Source organism: Microtus pennsylvanicus, chromosome 3 (assembly GCF_037038515.1).
Source record: "Microtus pennsylvanicus isolate mMicPen1 chromosome 3, mMicPen1.hap1, whole genome shotgun sequence".
NCBI lineage: Eukaryota > Metazoa > Chordata > Mammalia > Rodentia > Cricetidae > Microtus > Microtus pennsylvanicus.
In genome coordinates, this window is record NC_134581.1 from 2,445,737 (window position 1) to 2,464,806 (window position 19,070).

Sequence of the window (19,070 nt, forward strand, 5' to 3'; positions counted from 1 at the left end):
CAATGACTCTGCCGTGAACACTCACAAGTAAAGATACATGGACAAAGGAGTTTAGGGTGTGATTCACTGGGTCACACTGTAGCTTCTATGGTAAGATTTTTAAGTTTTTCCCTTTATTTTTTTCTTAAATTTTGTTTCATTTGGGGGTGTGCAGGGGAGGAGGGAGGATGCGAAGGGACAGGAAAATGAATGGGATCAAGAGGCATTGTAAAAGACACATAGAATACATACATACATACATGCATGCATGCATACATACTTACAGGAGGGCACCAAGAATAAGACAATTGAACTTTAGGCCTAAAATAACAACTGAGCTTGGAAGCCTCCTTCCCTGGGACCACGTGTGAGCCACTGCTTGAAGCATGAACCAGGAGCTCTCTGAAGGGAACAAGAGTAAGACTGGCAGGTGTCTCTGTACCACCTTTCCTTCCTACAAACATGTAGGTGAGGTGACATAATTTACAGGAGCCTGGGAAGTGGGTCAGCGGGTAAAAGTGATCGTAACTATGCCTGATCACCCAGGTTCCACCCCCAGACCCCACATGGTGGAAGGCAAGGTTGTCCTCTGACCACACACACACACACACACACTAATATATGAATATAAGGTTTTAAAACTGTAATTACTTGCAGTAAGGTGAGTGGGATGATGTATCTTCTATATTTCTTCTCCATTACATCTGTATTATGGTGGGCATCTGTCACTGTTGTAACTCGATGTGGATCAAACACAGCAGAACCCTATAGTCTCCTGGGGACCAGGGGTTCAGTGGTAGAGTGCTTGCTCAGCATGGGCAATGCCCTGGGTTCCATCTAACACTGCAGGGGAGTCCAAAGCTTCTGATCCACATTATATTTCAGATGCTCACCACCAGAATTCACAGCCTAGCACGAGGGTCACCACCACACCAGTGTGTCACGCAGACTGGCACAGACAGAAGCTGTCCCTGGTCACCTCACCAGGCCTCAGGGGCCCAGAACGAGGGTGGGGTCATTTCTGATGCCATGCAATCATCACCACCTCACTGTGGAACAAACCCCGTTCTGCTCCAGTCAGCCTGAAGTTTGCAGATAATAAGGGCGCACTGGGCTGGAGCGCACGTGCCCGCACTGGTATCTCAGAGTGGATGGCACAGGAGTCCTGCAGTCGGGCATCTTTGTCATGTTAACACCCTGACTTAAACAGACCGGGGCTGGGCGTGTTGTCTCAAGGCTTGGGAGGTTCAGGCTGGAGGATTGCCCAACATTAAAGGATGGCATGGGCTACGTGGGCTACGTGAGCTAGCTTGGCATACAGAGCAAAGAAGGAAAAAGATAAAACAACCCCAAACAAGGCACTGCCCCTGCTGTTGCGCTTGGGGCAGCCTTTCGTCTTGTTTGTCTTGTTCTGTTTTCATTGTCCATACCTTGTTCCAACAATCCTGGTGCTTAAATATCAAGGAATTACAGAGTTTTACTTTGATTAACTCTAGCACTTACTGTGCTGTTCACATGACATAAGTGTTCACAAACCACTTATTACAACTAGAGTCGAAAGAAGCCTAGAAACTACCAGTCCTTTCTACCAAAGGTTTATACCACATAGATCTGACCACATGACCTTGAGCTGGTTCCAGAGAGGGCTCAATCAATTACTTAGAGTCTGCCCGTGTGTCATCTAAACAGGAATCTAAATTCTCAAAATTGGTATTCCCATAAGAAGAAAGGAAATGGACTAGGTGGTTGTAAGCCTTTAAAAATAACTAACATAAACTAGTTCTTTATAAAAAAAAACATAGAATGCATTCTCTGAAACTTTTTTAATATTTATATTTTGTCTCTCTGTGCACTCCTTATAGTGTTGAATATACAGTAGAAAACTGTATCCAGTTCATGATTTTTTTAAGTGTCTGCTAAACCAAATGCAGTCATTGTGTGTACGGTTGTTTTGTCTGTGTCTATATTTGTGCACTTCATGTGTGCCCAGGCCCAAGGAGGCTGGAAAAGAGCTTCAGAGCCTGGGAACTGGAGTTGTAGACTGCAGTGAACAGCCATGTGGATGCTGGGAATAGAACCCAAGCCCTCTAAGAGCAACTCTTAACCCTGAGCCATCTCTCCAGCCCCACAAGTGCAGCGTCAAAGCTCCAACAAGCCGGGCTGTGACTCACTGCAGCATACGGCCCTGGGGCAGGGCAGCCACTCCTCTGGGCCTTCTTTCAAAAGAGGGAGGGTATGAAGCTGGCTTACTTTTTAATAACAGCTGAAGTTTTTCCAAGGTGATTTTCTCCTCCCTTTCCCTCCCTCCCCCCTCCCTCCCTCCCTCCTCTCCCTCCCTCCCCTCCCTCCCTTCCTTCCCTCCTTCCCTCTCTCCTTCCCTCCCTCCCTTCCCTCCCTTCCCTCCCTCCCTCCCTCTCTCCTTCCTCCCTCCCTTTATGTGAGTGTGGGTACAGAGGCCTAAGGACAAACGTGGAAGTCTGAAGACAACTTTTGGGAGTCCTGGGGATTGAACTCAGGTCAAGAACTTGGTGACAAGTATCTTCATGTTCTGAGCCACTTCACCATCCCTCAGTTTGATTCTTAATTCAGTACTTTAATCAAGTACCAATAAACTTTTCTAAAAACTACATCTATTTTGTAACCAAAAAATGTAAGATTATCTTGTGTGTTATGTGCATGTGTGTTTGTCTACCCTGTGCAAGGCCTGGTCAATTCCCACAACAAAGACCAAGGATGGATGGAATTCAGAAGGGACCCACTCCTGCTAATGCCTTGCGCTCCATTCCCTGCACTAAGAGGCAAAGGTAAAATAAAAATCAAGCCTTTTCCTCACCTTCAAAATTCAAATCACTTCAAAGTGGATCAGAACGAGAAAGGCCCCTCCAAGCAGAACCTAATAGTCGCCCAAAGAGAAAGCGTTTGAGGGGCAAATATGAATCTTCCACTCCGCTATACTTTACCTTAAACTACTTGTGTGAGCCACTATCCCCAAACACAAATTCTTCCTGAACTCTTAAGACAATGAGTCCAATGTGTACAAAACATAATTCTTTTTCTTTCTTCACACTCACCTGCTGTTATACCTACTAACAAACCTGTAATTAGGGTTTCCTAATTACAGAGAAAAATGGCCTTTGTATGTCCGGGACTTTAGGTTTATCTTCATATTGGTCAATGGGGTTAATTTTAATATTGTGAGCAAGCCATATCATAAGCATAAATGTTTGCATCTTTCAATAATGTCAGAATTTACTGAATAACAATAAATCCATAAACTATGTCCATCTCATTACCTTCAAGGAACCAAGTAGTCTCCATGTCATTTGGAACACACACACTGAGCAATCATTTTCTTTTATTTCATTTCAATCTTAGTTACTAATGTTACCCTCAGATCACACATTTCATACCACACAAGATTATATAGATTCTAGAACTACTAAGAAAAGGCTATGACCATAACAGGCTTCACAGGCAAAAAGCCGAGAGATGGCAGAGATCTGGTGCCACTACTGATGGCTAGGTATTGAGAACCCATCAAAGGCTGTATAGAGCTGGTTTAAGGTACAGGGGGCAGTCAGGCAGGGTGAGGTGCTGAGCTGAAGCCTCAGACACAGAATCAGAAGTCCCAGTGACAAACATCCCTAATGCCAGGACCATAAAGGCCAGTGCAAGGTCCTCCTGCTTCTGAGCTAGGGTTTTACCATGTAAGCCTTGCTGGCTTCAGACTCGCAATTCTCTGTCAAACACCTAAGTGCTGGGATTAGAGGTGCCACCACACCCAGCAATGTCTCCTTTGCTGTGACTCAGGAGAGGAAGTCACATCATCCTTTGGTCTGGTGTGTTTGCTAAGCCCATGGGCCTGGCTTCTCTGATATGGTCTTGATACGCTCATGTGCTCTGATTTAATTTAAGTTCACAGAGGGTGCTTTTTTTTATTTGTGTAGTCCATGCCTTGTGGTTTGTGCTGCACAGTGGGGGTGTTGTGATAAGCTCTGTGTGTTCAGTATCTGGTGGTTGTCTACCTGCCCAGGTAAGTTACCCTGCCTTAGCAAGTACTCTTAAAGATGGAACAAAGGGTTAGTGTACAAAGTAGAAGCATCCCAGGCAAGGCATAACCTCAAGGCTACTTTTTTTTTCCTTCTTTTGTTTGTTTTTCAAGACAGGGTTTTTCTGTAGCCTTAGGGCCTATCCTGGAACTCACTCTTGTAGACCAGGCTGGCCTCAGACTCACAGAGATCCGCCTGCCTCTGCCTCCCGAGTGCTGGGATTAAAAGCATGTGCCACCACCACCACCGCCAGGCTTCAAGGCTACTTTTCTACAGCAAAGTGGGGAAACCAAGAGCAAGGCCAGCTTTCTCTACAGTTAGGTCTTTTTGCCACAGTGAATTACGATGGTTGATTCCTACTCAGCCAAACTGTGTTCGCGGCACCTGTACCAAAAGCCTGCCTTCAAGGAGAGAAAGCCAAAGATAGGGAGGGGTTTATTTTTAAGATTTACTTTATGTGCAGGAGCCCTTCACCTGCATGTACGTATTGCATCATATTACATGCCTGGTGTCTGTAGAGGTCAGAAGAGGGCATTGGTTCCACTGGGATTGGAGTTATGGACAGCTGTGAGCCACCAAGCGGGTGTCAGGAAATGAACCTGTCCTCTGCAAGAGTAACAGGTGTTTGGTTGGTTGGTTGGTTGGTTGTTTGGTTTTCCAGACAGGGTTTCTCTGTGTAGCAATGGCTATCCTGGAACTCCCTCTGTAGACCAGGCTAGCCTTGAACTCAAGAGCTCAGGCTGCCTCTGCTTCCCAAGTGCTGGAGTAGAGACGCCAGCATCACCAGGCATTACAAGTGATCTTACCACTGAGCCAACTCTCCACCTCCAAGGTATGGAGTTTTATCAAACATAGCATGAAAGGTTTCCTACATATAACTTAAATAATTTTTAACCTGAGTTAGATTCCTGGGGCCACGGTCAAAGGAGAGGACAGACTCCTTCAAGCTGTCCTCTGACCTGCACTCATTTGTCATAGCACATGCGCCCTTCCCCACAATAAATAAAAATGTAATAAAAAATGTAAATATTCATCAAGTCTGTCATGTAGTTATTGAAGGGGGGCTCACAGGATTAAGGAAGCTATTGAAACGTCAACGTTCAGGAGATTCAAGAAACTTTCTGAGGGCACCAACAAGATGGTTCGTTGGGTAAGGGCCACCAAATGCGACAATGGGAGTTCTACGCCCAAAATCTATTCAGTAGAAAGGGACGACCGGCAAAGGTTCTCCTCTGATCTCAGCAAACGATGACAAAAATGGATAAACTCAGTTTAAAAACTCAGTAATAAAATCAGTTTAAAAGGAAAAACTCTGAGGTATGAAAAGCTCAGCAAGTTCCAAGATTCACATTCACAGGTCCTCCTCCCGATTTAATCAGTAAACACAGGGCAGCCTCAGGCCGGGGAGGGCGCTCCAGGCAGGCAGCTGTCAGGAGCCGACAGGATGAGCTCACAGCTCACCGGGGCGCGGGCTCCGGTGATGGAATCTGTCTTTGGTCTGTGATGGGTGCCCCACCCGGGACGCACAGGCGTTCGCTCCTCTCCCAAGTCACCAAGCGTTGAGTCCCCTCGGGAGGTCGCCACGTCCCGCCCCGCTAACTCGGACACACGGCCCCGGGCTAGGACGGACGGACTAGACGCCGCCGCCCCGGAAGCCGACTGCCCCGGAGACTCCTCCTCCGGCCCGGGTGAGGTCACAGCTCCCCGTCCTCCACTAGCTCCAGAGAGGGTCCCCAAAGGAGACCCGACGGCGCATGCTCCCGCGCCGGACCCAGCAAGCAGGGCGAGCCTGCGCGTGCGCGGGGTCCGCAGACCCGGGCGAGCGAGTCGTGAGAGGTGGGAGGCGACCGGGGAGCCGAGCCAGCGACCGCCCGGGCCAACCGGGCCGCCCGGGCTTCACGTCTGACGTGCGACGACGCCGGCCGACGAGCCCCGGCGCCCCAGCCAATCAACGCCTCGCTCCGCCTGGCCACGCCCCCGCGCCCTCACACGTAAAGTTGAGTCCGCGGGACCCGGCGAGCCGGCTGCTGGCCTCTGATTGGCTGGGGCGAGCGGTGGCCGGAGCCGGCGGAGGTGGTGTGCTCGCACTCGGTGGCGGTCAGGAGCCGGCGGGACTGCAAGGGACGCCGCGTCTCTGTGAGTGAGCCGGGCCGGGCCGGGAGGACGGAGGGCGGAGGGTGTTCGGGAGGGCCGGGGGCTGTAAGCCGTGGGACGCGGGGAGCGGCGGGGGGACTGGGGTCCCTGTCGCCCGGGGATGTGGGGACCAAGGCCCAGCTTTAGAGCGGATCGCGGCCGAGGGAACCTTCTGAGACGGGGACTGGGCTGGTGCCAGCTTCAGGGATCCCAGGATCAGCGACGGGCGAGGAGGGAGCAGCGCGAACGAACCGGCCTCGGAGATGGGCCAAGGTCACGAGCAGGGTGGGACGCGAGGGCACCTCGGCCTGGCCTTCCCGGTGCGTCACCCGGAGTTAGCGCCGACCTTAGGTGACCCTGTGTCACCTAGGAAGAAGGCTGTGGCGGAATACGAATGCCCCTGACCAGGGGACGTGGCGTCGAGATCACAGACGCTCGGCTGGATTTGCCAGCAGCCCGGGTGGTTCAACAGTGTTGCCCGATTTCCTCGCTTGTTTCCGGGATGGAGAGCAGCCCCCTCCCTGAGGGTGTGATCCCCAGAGGATCTGCTTCCGGAAGTACCGAGGCACCCTGCCGCTTGACAGTTTGGATGCAAATCCTGAGGGGTTCAAGTTGTTCTCGGTGCCCGTGGAGTGTGCTAGAGGATCCTCTTTTCGTCTTCTGTACAGCAGTGTTGCTTTAAAGGGCTCCTTAAAACATAAGTCCTGTGTCCTGCCCCTGGTCAGTTTAAATCAGCATCTCCAGGCTGGCGCCTTGGCAGCCATTTTACACAAGCTGACAGGTGACTGATGCAAAAATCAAAATTTGAAACCATTGTTTTAGATGATAGTTCTTGGGATCAAAGGGACCGGCTGGGAAGGGTCTCCGGCTGTTGCATCACCTGACGCTCAGCCATTTTACCTCTTCTAGGTTGCCATGCCTTTGGAACAGGCTGTCAGTGATCATACCTGACCTTACAGAATAATAGGTTTGAATATCTGGTTATTGGTGATGTAAAAATAAAAATAATGTTCCACTTCCCGACAGATATAGGTCAGTCTCTGGGTGAGTGAGATAATAAAGTCTAGTGAGGGGGAAAACGTCTCTCCAAAATCGGAATTGTTAGATAATTTAAGTCACTGAAGAAAGATTCCCTTTCACGTTAGGTATGACTTACACAGTGTTTACACCTCAGAGACAGTATTGGGGCTCTGTTAGGAATGGACTTTTGTATTTCCAGTTCAAATTTGCGCCTGTAACATAAGTGTTGGTTTAGCCAGAAATATATTGTCAACTGTGGGCTGCGTGGGGAGAGCCTTTCCAGAGGTGAACTCCTAGTGCGGACCAACTCACTTGGCCCTCCAAACCTGGCTCTGCCACCCGTGACAGGAGCATATCAAGCGCCATTGGACTCGTTTTCTACCCAGGGAACGATTTGAGCGTACTGACCCTGGAGCTTTAAAGGCTATCGTTTCCTCTTCATTTACGTGGTGGTAGTTCATGAGGTAATTATCTGAATTACATATTCAAAAAACATTTTCTATGTAGACCAATTACATTAAAGTTACATCATTTTTAAGATGATATGAAGGTCTAATTTGAATTTACATTTCTGGTATGCATTGGACTTTAAGTGCTCCTATTTCATCTAATTGTGTCCTAAAATGTGCTCATGGTATTCCTGAATCCAAAAATGTCATTAGTTGTTTCTTCTTTCTTCTTTCTTTTTTTAGCCAGGGTTTTGCTGTATAGCCCAGGGAAGCTTCAAACTTGAGATCTCCTGCCTTCTTAGTCTGAGGCCGAGATTACAGCCAAGTGCCACCACACACAACTGTTGAGTTACTTCATCTTTGTGTAGCCCCTCCTGGTAGCCAAACACATATATAATTGGTACAGATGCGTGCTAATGCATTGGGGCGAATGCCTCTGTCACGTAGGTCACGTAACTACAGTCCCATCAACACGACTTCTTTGAGCTCTAGGCTTATCTTCAGCTTCCTGCCAGGTATCTGTCCAGTCATGCCTGGTGGATGCCGTTTGTAAACTTGGTTTCATTATTTTGTTGTCTTCAGACGGCGTGTTGCTACATAGCTTAAGCTAGCTTTGAATTCATATCCTCTTCTGAGTACTGAGATTATAGGGCGTGCATCACCTCTCTGGCCATCACTAGTCCCCTAAAACAAATAATAGCCACTTGGTGTGCCCCAAGTCTTAACTTCAGAGGCTGCATTCTGGAAGTGAGGTCAAGTGCCCTGTGCTCTGCCCATGCTAGCCTGAGAGTCTGTAGGGAAATAATCGCAGGTGATGGAGGGAAAGAACCCGTGCCTGCTGGCTTTTCTGTACCGAAAAGAGCCAGTTGTCTCTCTCCCTCGTGAAAGGAGAGCCTGTTGCTCCGTGAACCCACTGGGCAGTTACCCTCATCCTCATAGGAAATGGGGGAAGATACCACTGTGGTTTGTTTCCTTGTTTATGATTGGTTGGTTGGTTGGTTGGTTGGTTGTGCTAGGGATCCGGCCCTCGGCTTCATGCGTGCCCACAGGTGACCCATCACACAGGTGATCCATCACACAGGTGATCCATCACACAGGTGACCCATCACACAGGTGATCCATCACACAGGTGATCCGTCACACAGGTGATCCATCACACACCGCTTCTGGAGAAACCTCACATGATGAGTGCAGGAGGCTAAAGGGCAAAGGGAGGTTTGTTTCGTTTTTGTATTTTTGAGATAGGGTCTGTTATGTAGCTCTGGCTGTCCTGGAACACGAAGAGGCCCACCTGCCCCTGCCTCTTGAGTGCCGTTCAGCCTTCAGATAGGTGGCTCTGGGGGGCGATCTGCAGGCCTGGATGCTGTGTGTAGTCCCTCCATAGAGCCCATTCATGCAGTTCTTGCGGTCCTAGGTGTTTATGAAACCTCTCAAATCTGTTCTAGCTAAGATAGTTTCCTGTAGTTCAATATGGATTATGTTGTTGGCAATTAAGTACATTCTGTCCATTCCTTTTTAAAAAATAATCTGCTTTTTGAACCACCGGTTATTTCAGTGTTCGCTTTTGGGTTTCTGTGTATGTTCTTCTTCAAGTCAGGATACCTTCTATAGCCTGTTTGGAGGCTTTGCTTTCTTTGAGATGAGAGGGTATCATCTCGTTTTAGCCCAGGCTGGCCTGGAACTCCAGATCCTTCCCCTTCCGACTGTTGGTGTTACAGCTGGGTGCCACCACACCTAGTCAGTATTTGTTTTATTTTTGTAAATATAGTGAGTGTCCTGAACCTTGAGCTTACTGAACCTTGTATATACAAAAGCTTAGTAAGATTTATTGCGTTAGGAAGTAATGGAGTACAAAAAGAAAAAAAAAAGACAGTTCTCTTCTGAATGTTGTGTGTAGCTAGCTCGTTTTCTTCTCTGTTGGATGGCAGTATTGTCTCTGTAGGAAGGTAGAGCTCACTTTCAAAACAGACATTTCTGCTTTAGCACTGGATTTTCTTTGAGGCTTTGCTGCTATTTAACCCCCAGGAAGAACAATCTGTTGCCCTTGGTCCTGAAGGGAATGCGCTGCCCGTGGAGAGTCCAGGATTGTACGTGCAATGGGCAGCGATTGGTGCCAGTGGGAGGTCTGTGTACTGGGAGCCATGTTTGCCTCCTCTGTTGAACCCGTGGGTCAGGATTACAGGCAGGGAGCACGATAAAGATGGGATGGATGGATCAGTCACTGCACCGTGATGAAATGTCCATGAACTCTGTGTGAGGGATGATTGTAGGGAGGGGGCCTTTGCCTCTGTGATGGTGGAAATGAGTTATTTTTTGTTATCTTTTGTTACATTTTGTTATTTTTGTCCTGCTCCTGTATTCACCTAACTTCTAAGCTCATCTTGGCCCTCTCTGGGAGCCACAGAAAGCAGTGTTGTAACAGGAAGATAGACTTGTAAAAAGGAAGGCTGGGGGGCACTGGGAAGGTGTGGGAAAGAAAGCAGATCAGCTGCCTGCTGGATGTCCATCAAGGAGGTGCACACACTCACAGACACACACCTGCACAAATGTTTTAAAAGAATATTGCGGCTTTTCATAATGTTGTAAACAGTGTGACGGGTAATAAAGGTGCATGTTCTCTTCAGTGGTGAAAGTTTAAGGCTAGTTTCCAGGTTCACAGCAGACGCTGCGGAGACAGAGCGGAGTGGTTCCAGGTGGTGATGTGCTAGCTGCTTTTAATTGAGAACTTCGAACAATTCTCTTTCAGGAAGACTCTGGAAAAAAAAATCACGATGTCGACCAACACGGACCTTTCCCTTTCTTCGTACGACGAAGGTCAGGGGTCTAAGTTTATTCGGAAAGCTAAGGAGACACCGTTTGTCCCCATTGGTAAGTGGCTGGCACTGATGATCAGTTTGCCATGAGCCTAAAACAATGGAACTGTGGTAAATTTGAATACTGAGTGGATCCCGAAATACCTTTTTCTTATTTTGTTGAAGTGTGATAAGGCCAGCATCCTAAGAGCTCATCCCAAAAGCTGTGGGCTCGGGTTTGTGTGATTGACTGTTGTGTCAGTGACTCGTGCTGGCCGGATCCCAGGACCACCTCTGACTCCGAGGTTTTCCAGGGCTCAAAACAAAAGTACCGTAATCGTGTTAAGGTTTACGACACTGGAAGGGCAAAGGTGAAAGTCAACAAAGATGCCTGCCATGAAGTCCAGGGTAAACCAAGTGTATGCTACGGTGTCTCCTCCTTGAGGACACTGCATCCTTCCAGGGCTGTGTGGCGGCATGGGCAAAGCTGCCGCACGCTGGCATTTAGGTTGTTCTGAGGTCAGTCACAGGTGTGCCTTGTCCATGGAGGCCTTGCAGCTCATGAAACAGCAATGCGATCACCAATGGAAATTCCAAAATCAGAAAATTGGAATAATTTATTCACTTAAAGCAGATACAAATTATATTTTGTATTCAAACACTAGACACGTTCCCTTTAAATGGAATTGGTCGGGATCCTGGTGACTCTGCTGTTGTTGCCTGGAGATCCTGGACACTTTGCGTGGGGCAGGAAAGAAGCTGTGTGCATACTTCAGGAAGAAACCCTATTGGTCTGTGGGTGATACAATTATCTGCATAGGGAATACGAGAACATCAAATGAGAAACAGCTGGACCAGATAGAGAAAAGATTACTGTCCTAGTTATGTGGCCGTTGCTATGGTAAAATCCATTGCCAAGAGCATCACAAGGAAGAAAGGAAAGGTTATTTGTCTTAAACTGCCAGACGGCAATCCATCACCATGGGGAGTCGGGGCAGGAACCGGAAGCAGAAACTAGGAGGGATACTGCTTGCTGGCTCACTCCCAGGCTCCAGTCCAACCATCTGCTTATCTAGCCTGGGACCACCCACAGGGAACTGGGCCCTCCCACTGTCAATCAAAATAGTATCTCACAGGCATGACCACCCGTTGCTCTGATCTGGGCAGTACCTCAATTCAGACTTACGACCCCTTCCAGGGTCACCTAAGACCATGGGAAAACACAGATATTTACAGTTCATAACTAGCAAAATTACAGTTAGGAAGTAGCAATGGAAATAATTTTATGGTTGGGGTCACCACAACATTGGGAACTGTATCGAAAGGTCGCAGCATGGAGGGGAGGTCAGAACCACCGCTCCAGAAGGAACGTTCATGCTAAAGCCAAGTGGGCGCTTACTTCATTGGTCCATCATTACACATCTGGGGGACCCCAGGAATGTCTAAGGTATCCGTAAGGACACCATTGCCTCAGATGGTAGGTGCCCCGCCCTGAATTTCCATTCGCAGGTCTCTCAAATCATCTACTCTGAGGAGTATGCTGTTGTCTTTTGTTTTTTCCTTTCCAGTGCGAACACAGTTATTTCCCAGTCACCAGCGTAACCTCCATGTGTTTGTTGCCCACTCTGTATGGATGGCTGAGTTCCGGTTTTAGGTTATGCAGTCTAAGAGGGAGCCATTTTGAAATTCAGTTTTCTTTGTGGCCTAATGCATGATTGTGTTTTGTCAGAACTCCCAAACATTTGAGAGAATGTATGGTCTATTTTAAATGAACATTTTATTTCTTTATTATTGTCTGTGTATATATGTGCCACAGTGCTCAAGTATAGGTCAGAAAACAACTTTCGGGGGTCTGCCCTCTCTTTCCACCCCTCTGAGGCAGCTCTCTTGTTTTCTCTGTACTACATACTCCAGGCCAGCTGGCCCATGACCTCCTGTGTGGCCCTGTCCCCACCTCACATCTGTCCATAGGAGCACTGCTGTAACTACAGATGTCCATCGAAATATCTAACTTTAAAAAACAAACACAAAAAATACTTGGATTCCAGGGATTGTTCTTGTCTTCCTCCTTCGCGGCAGGCGCTGAGACATATCGCTGCCCTTCTGTTGGTCTTAAATCTGTCTACTTGGTCCACAAACCCACAGGTTTTCAGAAGTGGTCCTACGCCGGGCATTGTGGCTCAGAACCCAGCACTTGGAATGTAGGGACAGGAGGCTCGGATTCATGGTCATTTTCTGTTCAGAGCAAATTCAAGGCCAGCCAGGGCTACACAGTGAGATACTGTTTCGGAAAAACGAAAGACCCCAGAAGATCCTATCTAGATTTGCTGCTGTTTGCTATGAATTCTAGATTTGGGCTTGTGAAGCAAAAAAGATCGAAAGCTTTGTATGTTAATTAATGAACTGATAAAGTATTCTTACAAAAGTAGCAGAGAGTACATTGATCAATGGTGAAATTGTCCGGCTGCCATGCGGCTAACGTGAGTGTGACTTTGTTCTGCAGGAATGGCAGGCTTTGCAGCAATTGTTGCGTACGGGCTGTACAAACTGAAGAACAGGGGAAATACAAAGATGTCCATCCACTTGATCCACATGCGTGTGGCCGCGCAGGGCTTTGTTGTTGGAGCCATGACTCTCGGTAGGTCCAGCAGGACTTCCGATATGTGCCTCTCTTTGATGCTTTTCTTTACAAAGCAAAGTAAACCCTTTCCCTGACCCTGAAGCAGTCTGGAAATGCCTGCTACTCATTTTCCTGTAGCAGAATAATTGGAGCAGGGGTACAGTTTTACCTGCTGAGGTAAACCCTTGTTACTTCATCGCTGTCTGAATACAGGTTGGCAGCAACAGTGTCCTGAGGAGAATGTGATTGCTGTCATGAGTTTTGGAAAGTAGAAAAGATTTTAAGATGTATGGGCTTTTACTGGAATCGTGACTTACTGACTTATCTGCTACTATGTGGTGGTTGTTTTAAAATCGCCAGGCAAGCCGGTCAGTGGTGGCGCACGCCTTTAATCCCAGCACTCAGGGAGGCAGAGGCAGGCGGATCTCTGTGAGTTTGAGGCCAGCCTGGTCTACAGTGTGAGTTCCAGGACAGCCAGAGCTACACAGAGAAACCTTGTCTCGAAAAACCAAAAAAAGCAAAACCAACAGAATGCCAGGCAAACACTGTCTGCTGATCAGAACCCTGGGACACGGTGAGCTGCTCACACTGGCCCTACCCAGCCTAGGAAGGTACAGAGTTTTAGGGTTGAATGCGAGGAGGCCGGAGTGTGTGCCTCTGGTGTCCACCTGACAGGCTGTCACATGTCGCTGTCCTGTGGACTGTTGTGTGTCTTCTCAATGCTGAAGGAGGTGTATTGATGCTTCTCTTCTTTTTCTGCAGGCATGGGCTATTCCATGTATAAGGAATTCTGGGCCAAGCCTAAGCCATAGAAGACGAGCTGCCACCTTGGACTGGGAAGTGCTTGCTTTACTTAGACGTCTCATATTGAGGTTACATGTTTGTGTCACAATAAATACCGTGGGTTTAGACAATGACACAGTATTGAATATTGGCTTACTTTCTTGCCAGCTCAGTGTACCTGTGGCCAGATTGTCAGTGACTTCACCAACTAGATCACTTGGGGGAGTTAACACAACAGAAATCTGTCGCCTGAATGCAGTTGGTAACAGTGTTCTCTTAGGGGGACAGCGGACAGTCAGACACACAGTGCCTCAGAGCAGGCCTTGCTTTGGAAGATGTCAGGAGGAAGCATGTCTGCCTCAGTTCACTCAGCCTTTTTGTCTGCCTGTGGGCTGGCTTTAGAACTTAGGGTTTTAAGGTTTGTTGGCATCTGAAAACACTTTCCAAAGAGTGCATGAAAAATAACTAAAATTATAGAGCCCCCTCCAACCGAGTGAGAGGGTCGGGAGGGTGTGAGAGAGAGAGAGAGTGTGTGTGTGTGTGTGTGTGTGTGTGTGTGTGAGAGAGAGAGAGAGAGGGAGAGGGAGAGGGAGAGAGGGAGAGACGGCAGCTGCAGAGAAGCGGTGTTTATTAGAGTCATACTTACAAACACAGTTAATTGGGGGTTCCACTTTAGCTCTTTTATAATTGCGGTTATACTGTTGCTGCTCTGTAATAGAATAGTGCTTAAACGTCATATTGAAACAGAGGTATTTTTGTTTCTTTTTTGTGGCACTGGGCATTAAATGCAGCCCTCACTTGGGCTGGGCAATTGCTGGTACCAGTGAGCTGCATCCCAGCAGAAATAGGGACTGTAAGTGATAATACTTACACAAATGATAAAGGAAACACACAGCTTCTTGTGGACAGTGTCCTGCTTTCCTGTAAGAATCATAAATATTAAAGTACTGAAAGTGAGAAGAGAGTGGTGGGTGGGTGGTTTTCCAGACACCACACACAGATGGAACATACAGAACGCTGAGTGCACTGTAACCCCGTCCAGCCTGAACCTCCATTCCACAGCAACAGCGTGGCATGTGTATTGTTATTAAAAGAAGTGAACACACCAGGAGTCTTGTATTTATTTCAGCATAGAGAAAAGTGACTCTTCCCTCGGAGCAGCACAGAAATCAGAAGACGGAATCTTTGTACGTGTGGTAGGAGACAGTTATAACTAACGCCATCTTCATCTTCAGCTTGGAGCATTGTTTGGCATCTGTTGGGCATCTACTGCATGCCCCACACTGCCCTGAGAAATGTTTCTTTTAGCGGGTGTGTGCGTACGACTGCAGGTGCCCTCCAGGCTGGAAGCACTGAGTATCCCTGGGGCCAGAAGTACAGGCAATTGTGCTGGGAACTGAACTGGGGTTCTCTGCAAGTGCAGGCCTTGGTCTAAGCATTGAGCCATCTCCAGCCTGCTCCCTTTCCTCACTTGTGTGTGTGCGCGTGTGCACACGTGTGTGTGTGTGTGTGTGCGCGCGCGCGCGCGCGCACATGCACGCATGCGTGCAGCAGTCACAGGACAATCCGAGGAATCGGTTCTCTCCTGGTGTGGACAGGTTCACAGTCTTGGTAGCAAGCACCTTTACCTGCTGAGCCCTCTTGCTGGCCTCTTAAGAACTTAAACATGCAGTTGTTAAATTCATGATCTAGGGGGCCTTTCCACAGACAGGCCTGGGAGGCGGGCAGTTAGCAGCCTGCGTTCCTCCTGCTGTGCTGCCTGTAGGACTGACCACGGAACTCGCTTTATATTGTTCTAGTTTAGAGTAGATGGGATGCCCTTTAGAAGAGTCCAGGGAAGGTTAATAGCACCACAGATGCCAACAAATGTAAGGACCTGCCATGTGGCCTCTGAGGTCCAGTGGCAGCAGTGGCTGTATTTAATAGGATCAGGCTGCACCTGATCAGTCCTGATCAGGGCCTGTATGATTGACGTGGTCCTGTCCAGCTGTGGCTAGAACAAGCCTGAGAAAGTTCTCTGTCTTGGCTTCCTGCTTTAGCGGTGTTGTGCATTGTGAGAATTTGTTATTGAGTAACACCTGGACTCATTCTGCCACTCTGAGCCAAATAGCTGTGTCTTCCTCTTCCAAAGTGGGGACACAATCTAGAATTAGAGAAAATAGGAAGTCACAGGGGCTTAGCCTAGCACACCATGCTTTAGCGACTCGGTACGTGGCTGCTGTTACTGTGATTGTAGTGAGTGTAGGCTTTAAAGATCACAGCAGAACATGGCTGCCAGTAGAGGAAGCAGCTAGAGTGTCTGGCTGGCCGGAGCCTGGGGCTGGGACTGGAAGTCTCCCCAGAGAAGCAGCATTCTACTTTGGTTCTCCGTAGGGAGAGTTCTCCTTCTGCTGTTGGGTTTTAGTGGAGCGTGGTGTGATTGTTTCAAGCCTTTCTTCCCAGTTACCTATCTGGGCACAACGGTCCTTTTCACCCAAAGAGCTTGGCTCAGTTAATGCTTGCTGAATTCATCAGAGTAAATCTTAGGGGTTTTGCATTTGTCAAGGTCCAGTTGGTCCTCTGTCCGTGATTTTCCATGTCCATGGATTCCTCCAACCACAGATGTGAAATTCGTGTGTGTGTCAGTACTGAGCGTTTGTGGCTTTCCTTTTCCTGTGGGGTTCCTACAGGTGTGGTGTAACATCGGTTACACAGCATTTTATTGCATTAGACAGTGCGGAACGTGGAGACACTTGAAGAACAGGGAGGATGTGCACAGCTCATGAGCAACCCCCCCCCCCACTGTTTTGTTTAAGAGACCTGAGCACTTGTCTGCAGTTTTGGCCGCTTACTGGGGGGTTCTGGAACCCCCCTGCCACTGCTGGTATAGCGTGTCTGAGTAACAGCGACATCTGGTGGCGAGAGTTGGACCTGACCACAGTGGTCGTGGAAACCACTTCTGTAGATGAGTCCCCGGGTTTCACAGTTACGGTTCTGTCCCTAGGCATATCTGCAGCCCACTCCCTCATGGCTGCAAGGCCAAATCAAAGCCAAAGAATCATGAAGTTAAAGGTAGCTTTCCCCTCAGCTGCCTGCAAGGGGCAGAGACAAAAGAGGGAAGCTATCTGTAAGTGGGTCAAGCTGAAGCCATTGTGAGTCTCTAGTATTCTGGGCTGTATCCAGCGTAACTAGGTGACTAAAAGTTCATCCTCAGCAGAGGCTGCTGTCTGCCTTGCCGGTGGTCCTCGTCAGGTTTGCGTTTCTGTCTGCTAAACCTCCACCTTCCACCATCTCCCCCTGCTCTGAACCTTCTTCCTATTCTCCAGTGGGCCAGTCAGCTTTTCCCACATCTGCACCCTTGTGCTAGTGAAGATTTGTCTCAGCCTCTCTAAGGAGGAAGCTATCCGCACACAAACTGTGATCACTATGGGAATATCAGCCAAATGCTAGAAAGTGTAGAAGGCGCCAGGCCCAGGCAGCCGGACAGACTGCTGATTCCCGAGATCAGGTGGCCTCCCTATGTGGCTGGGATGTGGCTCAATGGTGAAGTATTTGAGGCCCTCGGTTCAGTGTCCAGCACAAAAGAGAGAGGAAGGGGAGAAAGGTAAATAAAAACATTAAGCAACAACAGAAGTCTATGACAGAGCTGAGAACACAATGGAGAAATTTGGGAGGAAAATCACAGTGTCGTCCCAGTTCAGTCCACTGTACTGACCGCCTGGTGAAGGGCCAGGGTCGATCTCACCCATCTGGGAGGTCACCGGGAACCAGAGGTCCCTGGGGCTTGTGGGGACACTTGAGTTTTCTGACAGAGTCAACCTATGATGGCTGACGTCTCCATAGATGTGAGCTCCGCTGGTAGACTCACACTTGCCTGGAAATGATGAACCACTCACTGATGGCCAGGGTCTAGAGGAAGCTGAGGCCAGCAAAACCCCTGTCCATCACAGGTTGACGAGACAGAATTTCATCAAAACAAGGCTTGAGTCTGAAGAAACTGAACTTTTCATCCTTTGGGGCTCCTGAGTAAGAAGCTGAATTGATGGAGGAAGGTCATTGGTTAAAAAAATAAACTGCTTGGCTGGCCCTCATAGGTTAGAACATAGGTGGGTGGAGTAAGCAGAACAGAATGCTGGGAGGAAGAGGAAGTGAGCTCAGACTCGACAGCTCTCCTCTCGGGAGCAGACACCTCAGAGAGACGCCATGCTCCCGGCTCCTGGGCAGACACACGCGATGAAGCTCTGGACGTAGGCTAGAATCTTCCCGGTAAGCGCACCTAGCTGTGCTACATAGAATATTAGAAATGGGCTAGTCCAGGTGCGAGAGTTAGCCTAGAAGAGGCTAGATAGAAATGGGCCAAGCAGTGATTAAATGAATACAGTTTGTGTGTTGTTATTTTGGGCATAAGCTAGCATGTGGGCGGCCGGGGTGCTGGGGACGCAGCCCTGCCGCTCCTATTACAACTACACTGAATAATCAGAAAGGCTTTAAACCTTTGCTGGAAAATGCTGTTTGTCTCTGTCTGCTCTGGATCTGTGCTCACAACACTGTTTGGTGACTCTCGGGGCCCCATTAGGGGCTGCACCCGGGAAAAGAGCTCTGGATTTGGGTCCCAGCACCCAGACACAGGCTTTTGCTCAGTGTCCTGTTTACATGGTGCTACTCAGACTCCGGGGGTACTCGGCACAGAGCACCCAGACCCTGGGGGTACTCGGCGCAGAGTAGCAGATTGGAGTCTGGACCCCCGAAGCTGAGGTGGAACTGGATGCCTTGATTTTAAGTTGCAGTAAAACTCCTGTTACGAATCAGGACAGCTAGGTATGTGGTAGTGTAGATGGTAGGTACGTCACACATTACAAAGCTCTTCCTCGGCCGGTTTGAGTCTCGGAGCTGTGGTAATACTGCTGTTTAAGAAGACGGAGGAAACTGGAGCAGTGGCTTGGTGGTTAAGAGCGATGGCTGCTCTTCCAGAGGACCCGGGTTCAATTCCCAGCACCTATACGGCAGCTCACAACCATCTATGAATCCGTTCCAAGGGATCCAAGGACCTCTTCTGCTTTCTCAGGCGTCAGGCAAACACTTGTCACATAAAATAACTTAATTTGAAAAATAAAATGAAGTTTGTGACTTGGCTCGTGTTGCCTTTCTGCTCAATTTAGCTTCTCATTGAGCAGAAGACTTCATGCTTGTTATTTGTAGGAGGAAAATGATCTCAGTGAGGGAAAGCCTACTTGATGACCCTCTTGTCTTCAGGAAGATACATGGG

At 48.6% G+C, this 19,070-nt stretch overlaps 1 protein-coding gene across 1 annotated transcript; it reads left to right on the forward strand.

Moving 5' to 3' along the window:
* The first annotated feature begins 6,006 nt into the window (after positions 1-6,006).
* Higd1a (HIG1 hypoxia inducible domain family member 1A) lies at positions 6,007-13,959 on the forward strand. Its single transcript, XM_075964088.1, has 4 exons — positions 6,007-6,164; positions 10,377-10,498; positions 12,926-13,060; positions 13,805-13,959. The coding sequence occupies exons 2-4, from the start codon at positions 10,402-10,404 to the stop codon at positions 13,852-13,854; spliced, it is 282 nt and encodes a 93-aa protein (XP_075820203.1). The 5' UTR covers positions 6,007-6,164; positions 10,377-10,401; the 3' UTR covers positions 13,855-13,959.
* The last annotated feature ends 5,111 nt before the right edge of the window (positions 13,960-19,070 follow it).

Excerpts from the sequence above, each read along its gene's own strand:
- Higd1a (XM_075964088.1), top strand. The coding sequence starts at position 10,402 with ATGTCGACCAACACGGACCTTTCCCTTTCTTCGTACGACGAAGGTCAG. Across the intron at positions 10,499-12,925 it reads GACACCGTTTGTCCCCATTG|GAATGGCAGGCTTTGCAGCA; the intron begins GTAAGTGGCTGG and ends TTTGTTCTGCAG. Across the intron at positions 13,061-13,804 it reads TGTTGGAGCCATGACTCTCG|GCATGGGCTATTCCATGTAT; the intron begins GTAGGTCCAGCA and ends CTTTTTCTGCAG.